The 14,069-nt window shown below is 52.1% G+C and overlaps 1 protein-coding gene across 1 annotated transcript; it reads left to right on the forward strand.

Annotated features, from left to right (window-relative positions):
- LOC128981773 (acetyl-coenzyme A synthetase 2-like, mitochondrial) lies at positions 1-13,747 on the forward strand. The gene is made up of 14 exons (XM_054400708.1): positions 1-316; positions 1,610-1,706; positions 3,460-3,659; positions 4,399-4,574; positions 5,833-5,985; positions 7,925-8,072; positions 8,497-8,634; positions 8,928-9,020; positions 10,220-10,332; positions 10,785-10,911; positions 11,538-11,665; positions 12,188-12,251; positions 13,368-13,489; positions 13,571-13,747. Exons 1-14 carry the CDS (start codon positions 1-3, stop codon positions 13,745-13,747), a joined length of 2,052 nt encoding a protein of 683 aa, XP_054256683.1.
- The last annotated feature ends 322 nt before the right edge of the window (positions 13,748-14,069 follow it).

Here is a 14,069-nt window from a genome sequence, read left to right on the forward strand (position 1 = left end):
ATGATAGCCAGGCTGCTGGCCAGGTCTTACTGCCCCAAAGCTCTTCCTCAGGCTCCCAGATGCCTCCCTGGGCTGGCAGCTACCCGAGCCTGGAGCCGTGGACCCCTCACTGCCTATATGCCTGAAGCTGTCACCTTCCTCGGGGCCAAGGACCACCAAGGCTTGTATAAGGTGTCAGTGGAGCAGGGGGATGCTTTCTGGGGCGTGCTAGGGAGGAGCCGGCTTACCTGGATCACCCCCTTCCACTCTGTCCAGGACTGTGATCTGCGCCAGGGCAAGGTTTCCTGGTTCCTGGGAGGGCAGCTGAATGTGTCAGGTAAGGAGGGAAATGGACAAGCGAGACCATCAGGTGCCTGTGAGCTCCTCTCTGTGAAGGGCTTGGGCCTCTGTAACAGATTGGAGGAGCACAGACTTAGATGGTTGGTGTGAGGGGGATCCCCAAAAGGTCCATTTGGTCCTGCAGTGGCTGTAGTGTAAGGATGTGGCTGGTCCTAAGGAAGCAGCTAGGTCTCACTGGAGGAGCTGCAGCTGGATTGGGGTGTGCTGGGAGCCAGACTGCTCCCTCTCAGCCTCCCCAGATCTCACAGCAGTGCAGCAGGACTGCAGATAACAGCACCAAACCCCATGCATTCAGCAGGCACTAGGCTATCCCTGTCCAGCAAAGGCGGTGTGCATTCTGCAGAGAGCAAAACACAGGAGCAATGAAGGTCCCCACAGCCAGGAGAGGCTCTTCTGTGGGCTGGGGCTACCAGGAGAAGACGTAGTGGCTGGTGACACTTTGTCCTGCTCACAGCACTGTTGGTTTGAGTTCAAAAAATGAGGCAAACTTCTTGGAAAACAGGTTTTACACATTTGGGAAGGAGAGCAGGAGTTAATTACCTTTGGGATTTGAGATCTTAATTTTTCCCCCTTTTTCTGTGTTTCTTTCTCTCCTGGAAAGTTCCAATTGGTCGGTAAAAAGAGATAAAGCATTTTGGTTCACAAACAGGGGTTGCTACACTACCCCATGACCTCAGTAGCAGGTTTGGGGAAAACATGGAATGGAACAAAGCTTCTGAGAAAGCTGCAGCTGTCAGCAGTGTGGGAAAATTACAGCCAAAGCCTCAGGCTACTATATTCCCGGAAAGCCAGGGACTGTGTACTCCTGGCCAGGCTTTCCTCCATGGACTAATGCACCCTGCAGCCTGTGAAGAGCTTAATTTCATCCTACATTTGTTAGTTAGGAGCACCACTACCAAAAAACTGCTCTAGTCCACCCCACAGGCAACTTTAGGGCTGAGTTAATATTTGCCAAAACACTGGGGATATGACCTCCAAAGGGACTTTGGGCAGTTTCTACTCTGGACTATGTTAGGTTGCAATTAAGGAGGAAGCTGATAGTGGGGAGCAGCAGGACATGGAGAGGTGAGGAGTGTAACGGGTTTGGGACAGTGCTTGTGATCTGCTGGCTGATATCCACCAAAGTTGTTTCAGCGGATATCCAAGGCTCATGCTGAAAAGACACACACAACCCTGGCTGACCTGAAAACAGGACTGCCAGTGCTGGTTTTATGGGAGTGGAGAGGCACTGAGGGTTGCTCTAGCAATGAGACTGGGTCATCTTTTCCAGTGAACTGTGTGGACCGACATGTCCATGTAGCTCCAGACAAAGTGGCCTTAATCTGGGAGAAAGACGAGCCAGGAGAAGAGGTGCGGGTCACGTACAGGTCAGTACTTCCCTCTGAGCAGCTACAAGAGATGCATTGCAGCATGCACAAACACTGCACAGGGCTGACTCACTGGTGCGCATCAGGAGAGGATGCAGCATCTTTCCCCACAGATAGATCAATAGCATGGTGACTGTTGGCTTGCCTGTGGTGATCTGAGACTTCAGCCTACCTCCCAGTTATCCCTCTGAGTCCCAAGAGGTCCATGCCCAGCTGAGAAGGCAGATGTAAGCCCTTCATGGTGGTGCTGCAGTGCTTGTAGGTAAGACCACATGGGAAAGTCACGTATGTGCCTTCCCAGTAAGGTTCCTAGAGTCCAAATTTGCAGGTGCATGGTCTGCAAGAGAAGTCACTTGAGTTTTTAGAAGTCCCATGCTCATGCACATGTCTGCAATGCTGCTGGGTTTGGCTTTCTGGGGGCTGCTGCCTGTCTGACCCAGCACTGAGAGGCTGGATTGGTCTGAGCCTCTCCCATTCCAGGTCAGTTTGCCTGCTCTCCAAGTCTGCCTTCCAGAATCCACTCTGCATACAGAACAAGTTCCTCCATCCTCTCTGGTCCACACCTCACATGACAAACATGACCTTCCACCTCTGCTAGTCTCCTTGCATGGAGAGCCCATGGAGAGTCAGTGAAATGAGCCACTGACAGCCAAGTCGTGGTTTCTGGGAGGGATGCATCTCAGGAAGGGCATTGTTTAATTCACCACCTTACTGTGGCTGTTGTTCTTGCTGGTGGGACTTGACCTGCCCAGATTTAGCAAAGCATGAGGTCCTGTTTTGATGGGAAAGATACCCAACTTCTCATGTGTAGCCTGCAGCTTTGCAGGGTAGTGTGCTGCTCCAGTGTGCAGGCTGATAAGAAACGTGCAGGTTGTCACTGGGGAAAGTCAGCTGAGGTTTTGTGGGCTCGTTGAGTTAGAGGAGTTGCCAGTGGCTGGTGCTCATGCTGGTCAGTGAGACTGCCAGGCTCTGTAAACATGTCATTCTGATTTATTTCTTTTCCATAAATAATTGCCCATGTTAGTGGCTGTCTCCTGCTTCCCACTGACATTTTACAGCTCTCCCATTGACTTCTAGAATGGGGGGTAGAGGGGGGAGGATGTGTAGTGATGCAAGCTGCATACCTATGACTCTGAAGCACCTCCCTTTATGTTGTGGTGGGTTGAAATTCCCCTCCCCAAACGTAAAATTGCCAGACCAGCTCAGATGAAAGCAAATGAAGCTGTATTTACAAGCAAAACTACAATCTAAAACATGAAATGCAATGAATATGTACAAAATATACAATGTTTACATATATTTACAATTTATAAACAACACAAGAACCCCCCTGGACAAAACCAGGGGGTTACCAACAGCTACCCCCTCCCTGCTCCCTTCCCCTACCCTATACAAGAGAGAGAGAGAGAAAGAGGAGAAAAGTAGAGAGTAGTTTGTTAGTACTTAGCCACAACAAGAACACATTCAAGGTCAGAAACAGCTAAGCAAAAGCCATCTAGTAATGGCCAGAGCAAAGGAAGCCAAAAAGAGAGAGGGTTTACCCAAGTAACTTTATGTTAGAGACCAGGCCAATGGGATTACTTAGACCTTATCATTACTTTCTCTTTTACATCCAATGGTAATTTGTTTACATTCTACCACTTTTACTCAGGATCTGTGGAAATTTTCTAGGCGCAGCCTAAAACTACCACATATGCACACCAGTAAGGCACACAAGAAAGTCTCTTAACTGTGCCATTGCTTCTTTGGACAGAGAGCTGCTGGAGCTGACATGCCGTCTGGGGAACACCTTGAAACGACAAGGAGTGAAGAGGGGTGACAGGGTGACAATCTACATGCCTCCATGCCCCCTGGCAGTGGCTGGCATGCTGGCCTGTGCCCGCATCGGGGCTGTGCACACTGTGGTGTTCGCTGGCTTCAGCGCAGAGTCCCTAGCAGATAGGATCCGGGATGGTAAGAGCCTGTGGGTCACAGGGACATGTGCCTCCCTTGGGGGACAGTGCTGAGCTTCTTGGTTCAGCAGCTGAGGGTTGTGCTGATGGCACAGGTTTTATGAGTATGACTCCTTGGGCTAACTGAAGGTGGTGCACAGTAATAAGACAAGACACAAAGGGTTCAAACTTGAACCTAGAAGATTTCACCTCAACATGAGGAGAAACTTCTTTACAGTGAGGGTGATGGAGCAGTGGAACAGGCTGCCCAGAAAGGTTGTGGAGTCTCCTTCTCTGGAGACTTTCAAAACCCACCTGGATGCATTCCTGTGTGGACTACCCTAAGTGATCCTGCTCTGGCAGGGGGGTTGGACCTGATGATCTCTTGAGGTCCCTTCCAACCTCTAATATACTGTGATACTGTGAAGGTGCCCTGCCATGATGTGTGGCCATGGAGCAGGGATTAGCACCCCAGGAAATGGTATGAGTTCACTAAATATCTTCCAACCCATGGGATGGACTGGTTCTCTCCTTCATCCAAGGTACTGAAAGTCTGGGATACAGAATCTTCTCTGAGGGGATGCAACACAGGCATGAATGAATGGTAAACAAAGGTGAAAGCTGCTGGTTTTGTTAAATGGAGGAAACTAGTAACAGAGACAAGGAGACAGAGAGAGAGGTTCAGGGTTGTGGTAGATCCAGACTACTGTGTCTGATGGAGAGGGGCAGAGCTGCTTAAATGGTTCTTCTGCCTTCTGCAGCCCAGTCAGAGACAGTGATCACAGTGAACCAGGCTCTGAGAGGTGGCAAGGTCATTGAGCTAAAGAAGACAGTGGACCAGGCTGTGAAGCAGTGCCCAGGAGTGAAACGGGTTCTGGTTTCCATGAGGACAGACAGCAAGGTTCCCATGACAGACCTGGATGTGCCGCTGGAAGAGGTGAGAGGCTACCTGACTCTTGCCACTTCCCCTGGACAATGTGCCCACTCTGGGAGAGGGGACATGGGCTGAAGAGAGGGTCCTGGCTGGCCATGGCAGTTTCTGGTATTGACCTAGTGTGGAGATGCTGTCCTGCAGCAGCAGTGGCAACCGGAGCTGCACACGAGTTCAGGACAGGAGCTGTCAGAATGCATAACTGGTGGCTCCTCTCACAACACCAGCCCTGTATTGTCAGGGGCAGGAAGAGAAACCTAGAGTGCATAGTAGGGTGAATCAGGGGCTAAAAACATCCAAACATGGGATGACATGTTGAGAGATCAGCCTTGGATTGCCCCTGCACTGGACACACTCTGTGGACTGAGAGCCCTGGGGCTGCTTAGTCTGGAGAAGACTGAGAGGGGATTTGATAAATATTTATAAATATCTGAGGGCTGGGTGTCAAGAGGGAGGGGACAGGCTCTGCTCAGTTGCACCCTGTGATAGGACAAGGGGCAATGGATAGAAACTACAGCACAGGAGGTTCCACCTCAACATGAGGAAGAACTTCCTCACTGTGAGGCTTACAGAGCACTGGAACAGGCTCCCCAGAGAGGTTGTGGAGTCTCCTTCTCTGGAGACTTTCAAGACCCATCTGGATGTGTTCCTGTGCAACCTGTGCTAGACTCTATGGTCCTGCTCTGGCAGGGGGGTTGGACTCGATGATCTTCAGAGGTTCCTTTCAACCCCTAACATCCTGTGATCCTGTGACTTGACACCCTCTGTGAGAGCTGCTGGCAGCTGGTGTCCAAGGAAGCAGGCAGTGAGGTTGCTCCTGTGTCCACTATTCGTGGCCCACAGGATGGCCAGGCTTCCAGCATGGAGCACTGCTTCTGAAGAGGTGAGCCCCTGCTGTGCATTTCTGCTAGCTGTGGAGCTGCACGAAGTCTCCTGCCTCTGCTCATCCCATCTGAAAGCATTTACTGCTAGAAAGGGTTCCTGGAAGACCTCTGCCCTGGTCAAAGCAGTGGCAGAGTAAAAATAGCTGCCTCTTACTCAGCAGGTCTGCTCTGACTGAGGAGTTTGCCAGCTCAGCAAGGCAAAAGAGAGTTCAGGTTGTAAGCAAGGCGAGGTGCCGAGGCAAGGGTGATGGTTTCTGGGGGAGCAGGCTGGTGCAGGTGCTCAGGGGGAGGCTGTGGAGAGAGATGTGCAGCCAGGTGTAGGGACAGCACAGGAAGGCCTGTGAGACCCCAAGAGACAACTGCTGTGCTCTTTCTGGCAGGAGATGGTGAAGGAGGACGCATCCTGTGAGCCTGCTGTCATGGACAGTGAAGACATGCTGTTCCTCCTCTACACATCAGGCAGTACTGGCAAACCCAAGGGTTTGGTTCATTCCCAGGCTGGTTACTTGCTGTTTGCTGCTCTTACACACAAGGTAATGGATCCTAGCCACAGAGCTCTCAGGAGCTAGCAGTACTTAGGCGGTGCAGGGAATAGAAGAGCTGCCTTGTTGCACTGTGAGATCATCTTGATTTAGAGCAAAGCCTCTGGGAGGTCCTCCTAGGGCATCAGCCCAGTAAAGCACATCTGTCCACAGGTAGTGGGGAAGAGCAGTACATGCTCCAGAGCACAGCTTCCCAAACACATAGTCCTCTCAGCTACCTTCTTGGCTGCTTCCTTTTTTTCACTGCCCTATCCTAGACTGAATCATCGAGTGGGATGTTCAGGCTTACAAGGGTAATTTTGTATTACTGGGTGAGGAAGAAGAAGCCAATTTGCTCCTAAAACCTCTGGCTTGCTTTCCATATGTGTAACTATCCCAACACAGGAGATCAAAGGCAGTGCTTCTGAGAGGATATGTGTAAAAGCTGGTGAGTGCCCTCAAGACAAAAGATCTATACCAGAAGAGTGTAGGTCTTCTTTGGGAAGAGAAAAGCCTTTCACCCCTAGCATATCCAAAGCAAACTCTCACAGAGTTGGATAAAAGGGTGCTGAGCACAGGGTGGAGCTGCATTTGGCCATAGGAATGGTTGCAAAGGACATTTCCTAAGACATTCTATGGAGTACCCCAAGAGAGAGAGGTCCTCTCTGAACAGTCCCTTAGCTTTGAGTCTGTCTCTTCCCGTGTGTGACTGAAGTTCCAGCAGTGCCTCTGGCCACCACTCTACGAGCAGTCTCAGGGCTGGTGGGGTCTTCTCTGTCAGCTGTGAGTGCTGGAGGTCAAAGATCCTGGGATATATACAGGGTGTGTGTGGGAGCCTTTGGTTTTCCTGTAAGCTAAGCTGTCTGTATAGCTGTGCCCAGCATGATACGTGATCCTCTTGAGATCATCAGAGGTGGTTTGTGAGAGCCAGAGCTGCCATTCCAGGATGGCAATAGAGGGAGTCAGCAGGATGTGGCCATGTTAGCACAGGAGTGCTGGAAACAGTGACAGAGGGCTGGCACACTTGGATCTCTCAGCTGGATGAGGCAGTTGGATGGGGCAGACCACTGCCACCATAATTCACTACTTGGTTAAAAAGAGACAGAGCAAGGAGGGGAAGTCTTCTGTTACAAGCACCCTGGAGTACTTGAGGCCCCATAGTTCCCAGCTGGCAGCCTGCAGGCAGGGAGCTGCAGGAAGAGATGGAAAGGTTCAAAATAGCAGAAGGCAGAAAGCCATAGACTAGTGGGAGCCTGAGCCCTGGGGAGCTTTCCTGGTGCTGAGTAAAGGAAATGAAGGAGAATGCTTGAGGAAGCTAGATGTGTTGTTGCCAGTCTGATGGCACTTAGTTCTGCCCTGCTAAGGGCAGGCACTGGTCCCTCATGCTCCAGCCTTGCAGCCAAGGGTCTCCTGAGGAATAAATGTGGCAGGTGGAATAAGAGCTTCTTCTGCTTTCTGCCTGCCTGCAGGCATAGGGCTGTGCCCACCCAGCTAAGGCAGAGAGGTGCCAACTCCTGAGGGTAAGCTGGGGTAGTGTGGGGTGAGACCCTTCAGAGTCCCTCTGCTTGCTGCCTCAGTAATCCTGCACTGAGCTCCTTGCTGAGCCCAGGTGCTCTCATTTGGAAAACAGCAAGTTTGGCTGCGTTGTGGTTTGGGGTTTTGCTGTTTGTTTGGGGGGTTGCTGTTTGTGGGGTTTTTTGTGTTTGTTTGTTTTTTTTTTTTTTCCAAGTGTCTCCTCCTGCACCTTCATAAAGCACCTGACATTTATTTTTTTCTGCTGATGTTTTAAAAAACCTTTCTGCAGGAAGAAGGTGCCTCTGCAGGGGTGATGGGAAGATGCAAGGATGCAATAGCATCAGGGCTAAGAGAGAACACACTGCTCCTGACTGTGTCTCTTGGTGTGGGGGCAGGCTCAAGCTGTACTCCTCACTGCCTCTCCTCTCTCACACAGTACGTGTTTGACTACCAGGACAGGGACATCTTTGGCTGTGTGGCAGATATTGGCTGGATCACAGGGCACACTTATGTGGTCTATGGCCCCCTCTGCAATGGTGGCACCACAGTCCTTTTTGAGAGCACTCCTGTCCATCCTAACCCTGGTGAGTGAGTGGGGATCTCAGAAGCTGGGACGTATTACAGTAGGTAAGACCACACTAGGTAGGGAGCTGGTGGCTTGATGCCAGAACACAGGCAGCAGTGGTTCTGCTGCTGCAGGAGAAGACCATGAGCTGTGTACAGCTGAGCTACAAGGGTTCCTCTGGTTAGGAAGCCACTGCTGCCTCTCCAGGGATGAGGTGTTTCTCCCTGTCCCTTCCTGCAGCAGGAAAAATAGCAGAGTTAGGTGATGTGGATGAATAGGGGCTGCTTTTGCTCCTGGACTGATTTGGTCCTTCCCAATGTGGGATGAGCTTGGCTGAGGGTCTAGGCACTGCCAGGAAGCCCTTGCTCTCACCTCTTCTCCCTCTATCCCAGTCTTGGGCTGGGAGGCCCTGTGTGGATGCTCACTGGTTGCTTCCATTCCAGGCCGCTACTGGGAGACAGTGGAGAGGTTGAAGATTACCCAGTTCTACGGGGCGCCCACCGCCATCCGCCTGCTCCTGCGATACGGCGACGAATGGGTCAAGAAGCACGACCGCTCCTCCCTCAGAGTGCTGGGCTCAGGTAACTCCTGCTGGCGTGGGCTGAACTGCCAAACCCTCGGGCGTCAGGCTGTGCCTCTTCCCACAAACACCAAGAGAAGCAGTGGTTGGAAGCGGAGAGTTGGAAGACGGCACTATTTGGAAGTGCCTCTGCAAGCCAGCCCTGAGAGACTTGTGTCTTTGACCTGATCTTCCAGCTCTATACCCATTCCTTTTTCCCCTTGCTGTGGGGGAACCCATCAACAAGGAGGCCCTGAGAGACTTGTGTCTTTGACCTGATCTTCCAGCTCTATACCCAATTTTTTTCTCTTGCAGTGGGGGAACCCATCAACAAGGAGGCATGGGAGTGGTACTACCGCGTGGTTGGCGAGACACGGTGCCCAGTGGTAGACACATGGTGGCAGACTGGTGAGATGCATACAGACCCTCTGTGGTAGTTTGAGGCTGCACCTTGAAAATTTTCCACAGGTCTTGAACAGAAGCTGATAGGATGTAAATAAATTGCCATTGGGTGTGAAAGGGAAAATCAAAATCACTGAAACTTTGAGGTTGGAAAAGACTCTCAGGATCACCAAGTCCAACCAATAACCCTACTCTACAAGGTTCACCCCTGAACCATATCCCCAAGCACCATATCCAAACAACCTTTAAACACATCCAGGGCTGGTGACTCAATCACCTACCTGGGCAGCCTGTTCCAATGCCTGACCACTCATGCTGGGAAAAACTTCTTCCTAACATCCAGTCTAAACCTACCCAGTTGTAAATAATCCCATTGGACAGACTACTAACACAGGTAGTTTGTATAAACTAACTTCCTCTCTTTTTGGCTTCCTTTGCTCCAGCAGATCCTAACTTGTGCTTCTGCTGGCTTTGCTGACCTTGAACGGGTTCTTGTTGTGGTTAAGTACTAACAGCAATTCTCTGCTCTTTCTCTTGTCCCATGTACAGGGGGAGGGAAGGGAGCAGGGAAGGGGGAAGCTGTTGGTAGCCCCCTGGTTTTGTCCAGGGGGGTTCTTGTGCTATTTGTAAATTGTAAATAGTAAATATTGTGTATTTTGTACATATTCATTGCATTCCCTATTCAGATTATAGTTTTGCTTGTAAATACAGCTTCATTTGCTTTCTATCTGAGCTGGTCTGGTAATTTTATTTTGGGGGGGAAATTTGCAACCCACCACACCTTCATTTCAGCTTCTGCTCTCCTAGGCTTTGCGTGACCTGCTGAGTTTTTTGTTTGGTTGTGGTTTTTTTTTTTTTTTTGACAAGTGGGGATGGTTGTTATGGACAGTCTTGTATGAGCAGTGCTGGTCAATGTATGACCCATTTTGGGCCACAAGCACTAAAACATGCAAGAGAGAAATGGCCTTTAAAGCTAAGATGGAGAAATGTGGGGGAGTTGATGCTAAGGAGCAGATCTCTGCTAACTAAATGAGTAGGATCACCATTATGCAAAGAGCCTTCCCCAGCTCTGGCAAACCCAGCCCCAGTCTGTGGTCCAGCAGAGTGCAGTGAGGGCCAGGGCAAAGGCTGTTTGGGCAAGAAGTGCTACCTGGCTTTCCTCTTGTCCTTGACTTTGGTGAGCATTACGGTTTCTTTTGCTTCAGAAACAGGAGGCATCTGTATCTCACCCCGTCCTTCCAATCCTGGAGCTGAAATTCTCCCAGGCATGGCTATGAGACCCTTTTTTGGGATCAGCCCCTCCCTCCTGGACGACAAGGTACATTTACAACCCACAGCCCAGGCACTTGCAGTGGGTACTTGTTGATGGGAGTGGAGATCTGTGCCCATGTCTTGTCTGCTCACCTCTGCTAGACAGCACCCTTTCTAGACTGGAAAAAGGACTAACAGGGGAGCTGTTGTCCCAACTAGTGCAGATGTTGCATTGTTGGCTGGCTTCTCGTGTCCTGACAAGATGTGCTGTGCTTGGGCTCCCCAAGGCGAGGTAGCAGGGCAGGCAGGAACAGCCAGCCTCCCTGCAGGGATCCTGCATCCCACCATGGTGTGCAGACATCTGCCAGGAGAGACTGAGCCTCCCTCATTAGAGGTGAGGGACACAGGACTCTGCTCACTGCCTTCCCTGACATTTCCACCACAGGGTTGTTAAATAGGCAACGACCCAAACATCCCAAGTACCTCAGCCATGGGTACTAAAACCTAACTGTTTTACAGGGAAATGTCCTTCTGGAAAACAACATCTCTGGAGCCCTGTGCATCTCAAAAGCCTGGCCAGGTATGGCACGCACCATTTACAATGACCACAAGAGGTTTCTGGAAACCTATCTGACTTCTTATCCAGGTAAGGCAAACATGTGGCAAGTGACTGCAGAGGTGTTTAGTTGGGTAGGGCTGGGTCTGCCTGCTGGTTTTCTGCACAGGGACAGGACTCGAGAAAGCTTGTACTGCTGCTTCATTCTTCCACAGACCCTCCACAGTGTTGAGGTCCTTCACCTTCCCATGCTCAATGCCTTCAACACTGCCCTAGGAAAGGGTCTTCTCACCAACCTTCCTCCTTGGATCACACGAGGTTTTAGGGCAGTGGATTTATCTTCAGTCCCCAGTCCTCTCAAGCACAGAGATGCCTCCCTGTGCATCTCTTGCAAACCCTGTCAGCTTCTGTCACTCACCCAGAGGCACTGAGCAAGTCCAGGGGTGTGTGTGTGTCTTGATGTAAAGTAAAGGGGAAGAGCAGCAGGATCGCAGGCACCAGTACTGGGGCAAAATGCTCCTGCCCACTGCCACACTGCAGAATGGTGGAAGGAGTCTGATGATGACAGAGCAGGTACAACAATGAGTGTTACAACTGCTCACCTTGAGCAGCTGAGGAAGGAGGAGGATGCCAAGAGAGGAGAAAGGGGTGAGGTGAGAGTGCAGCTGGTGAGCAGCTCACAGCAAGTGTCCATGGCATGGTTCTGGCTGCTGCAGGGTTCTTCTTCACTGGGGATGGTGCATATCGCACCAGGGAGGGCTACTACCAGCTGACAGGACGGCTGGACGACATCATCAACATCAGTGGACACCGGCTGGGCACGGCAGAGGTGGAAGATGTTGTGGTAAGAGGTGTGGGTGGGAAGTAAAACCATCTGAGGGAACAATGAAGGTACACTGATGGTGCTGAAGGAAGCCTCTTAAGACAGAAAGGCATTGCTGCTGTAGTTCTAGGCAGCAGTGCTGGATCCACCGTCTGCCTGGGGGAAGAGTTCCCCCCCTGCCCCCTCCCCTGCAGCAAGGGAGGGATAAAGCCTGATAAGGTTGATGCTCTAAGTGGGTGTATTCCAAAGTGCCAGCCAGGCATCTTAAGTGAACCAGTAAAGACTGTGGAACCTGGTGGAGCAACCTGGAGGTAAGTTGGAGGTACAGAACACGGTCTAGAAGGTACAAGCCTAAAGCAGCAAGGGGCAGGGGGAAGACTTGTTTTTAGATATACCTGCTGAAGCCAAAAGGGAAAAAGGGCAGAGGCCATCTGGGGCCCTCCCTTATCTCTCTGCATTCCTGTGGGCTGCAACAGCCAAGCCAGGTCAGGCAGCCAGCCTGTCAAAAGCACTGAGCCAAACCCTAGCCCTGTTCTCTTCCAGAATCACCACGTGGCAGTGGCAGAGTCTGCTGTTATCAGCTACCCACATGAGATCAAGGGAGAAGGTAAAATGCTTGTTTTCTTACCCCTGAAATGTCTCTCCCAGGGCTACTGCAGTGGGAAGTGGCACTGACACAACCACTGCTGATAGCAACACTGTTGCAACATTGCATGGCATGTTAGCACAGCCACTGAAGCCTACACCAGACCAGCTGGGCTTTACATCAGGTTGCAAGTAGCACCATGGTCAAAAGAACTCAGAGCTCAGGCTACAGCAGAAAGGGACCTCTCCTGGCACTAGCGGCAGGTTAGGCTCTCAGGGACCTCTCCTGGCACTAGCGGCAGGCAGGCTCTCAGGGACCTCTCCTGGCACTAGCGGCAGGTTAGGCTCTCAGGGACCTCTCCTGGCACTAGCGGCAGGTTAGGCTCTCAGGGACCTCTCCTGGTACTAGCGGCAGGTTAGGCTCTCAGGGACCTCTCCTGGTACTAGCGGCAGGTTAGGCTCTCAGGGACCTCTCCTGGCACTAGCGGCAGGTTAGGCTCTCAGGGACCTCTCCTGGTACTAGCGGCAGGCAGGCTCTCAGGGACCTCTCCTGGCACTAGGGCCGGCAGGCTCTCAGGGACCTCTCCTGGCACTAGCGGCAGGCAGGCTCTCAGGGACCTCTCCTGGCACTAGCGGCTGGTTAGGCTCTCAGGGACCTCTCCTGGCACTAGCGGCAGGCAGGCTCTCAGGGACCTCTCCTGGCACTAGCGGCAGGCAGGCTCTCAGGGACCTCTCCTGGTACTAGCGGCAGGCAGGCTCTCAGGGACCTCTCCTGGCACTAGCGGCAGGTTAGGCTCTCAGGGACCTCTCCTGGCACTAGCGGCAGGTTAGGCTCTCAGGGACCTCTCCTGGTACTAGCGGCAGGCAGGCTCTCAGGGACCTCTCCTGGTACTAGCGGCAGGCAGGCTCTCAGGGACCTCTCCTGGCACTAGCGGCAGGTTAGGCTCTCAGGGACCTCTCCTGGCACTAGCGGCAGGTTAGGCTCTCAGGGACCTCTCCTGGCACTAGCGGCAGGCAGGCTCTCAGGGACCTCTCCTGGCACTAGCGGCAGGCAGGCTCTCAGGGACCTCTCCTGGCATGAGCGGCAGGCAGGCTCTCAGGAGCATGGTGCTCTCTAACCTGGTGGTCCTTCTGCCAGGAGCCTACGTGTTTGTTGTGCTGAAGAAGGGCAGTGGCTACACGCAGGAGACTCTCACTGCTGAGCTGCGGGAGCTCATCTCCCAGAAGATTGCCAAGTATGCATCTCCAGAGTATGTTCAGGTAACACACAGAGGCTGGCCCAGTGCCCACCCTGACACCCCTGCCAACCCTTAGCCTTAGCTCGGCTTCTCCCCATCGCAGGTCACTCACCGGCTGCCCAAGACACGCTCGGGGAAAATCATGCGGCGAGTGCTGAGGAAAATTGTGGAGGACAAGGCCAGTGAGCTCGGGGACCTAACCACCCTGGATGACCATGAGGCTGTGCAGCAGATCATAGAGGGACACAAGAGCCTGGTGGAAGGGCAGAAGAGATACTAGCTTGGCTCTGCCAGCAGCCACCTCCTGCTCCTCCACTGCAGAGCTGGGGCCGTGTCCAGAAATGTCACTAGGCAAGTGCTGGTCAGTAAGTGCTCAGAGACCACACCTCTGCTGCAGTCTCAAAGTAACCTCTCTGCAACAGAGACCTTCCAAACCTCTATCTCCACACACCTATGGGAAGCAGGGGAGAGAACACTACTCATCACAGGCAGAACAGGGAGAGGAGAAGAGTTCTGCTTCCTCTCCTAAAAACAGAGGGCCAAAAGCCCTCAATGGTGTTCCTTGTGCTTTGCAGTAGCTGTGGAGATAGCAAAAGGACAGA

Source organism: Indicator indicator, chromosome 4 (assembly GCF_027791375.1).
Source record: "Indicator indicator isolate 239-I01 chromosome 4, UM_Iind_1.1, whole genome shotgun sequence".
NCBI classification, from domain to species: Eukaryota; Metazoa; Chordata; class Aves; order Piciformes; family Indicatoridae; genus Indicator; species Indicator indicator.

Excerpts from the sequence above, each read along its gene's own strand:
- LOC128981773 (XM_054400708.1), top strand. The coding sequence starts at position 1 with ATGATAGCCAGGCTGCTGGCCAGGTCTTACTGCCCCAAAGCTCTTCCT. Across the intron at positions 9,021-10,219 it reads AGACACATGGTGGCAGACTG|AAACAGGAGGCATCTGTATC; the intron begins GTGAGATGCATA and ends CTTTTGCTTCAG. Across the intron at positions 11,666-12,187 it reads CAGAGGTGGAAGATGTTGTG|AATCACCACGTGGCAGTGGC; the intron begins GTAAGAGGTGTG and ends GTTCTCTTCCAG.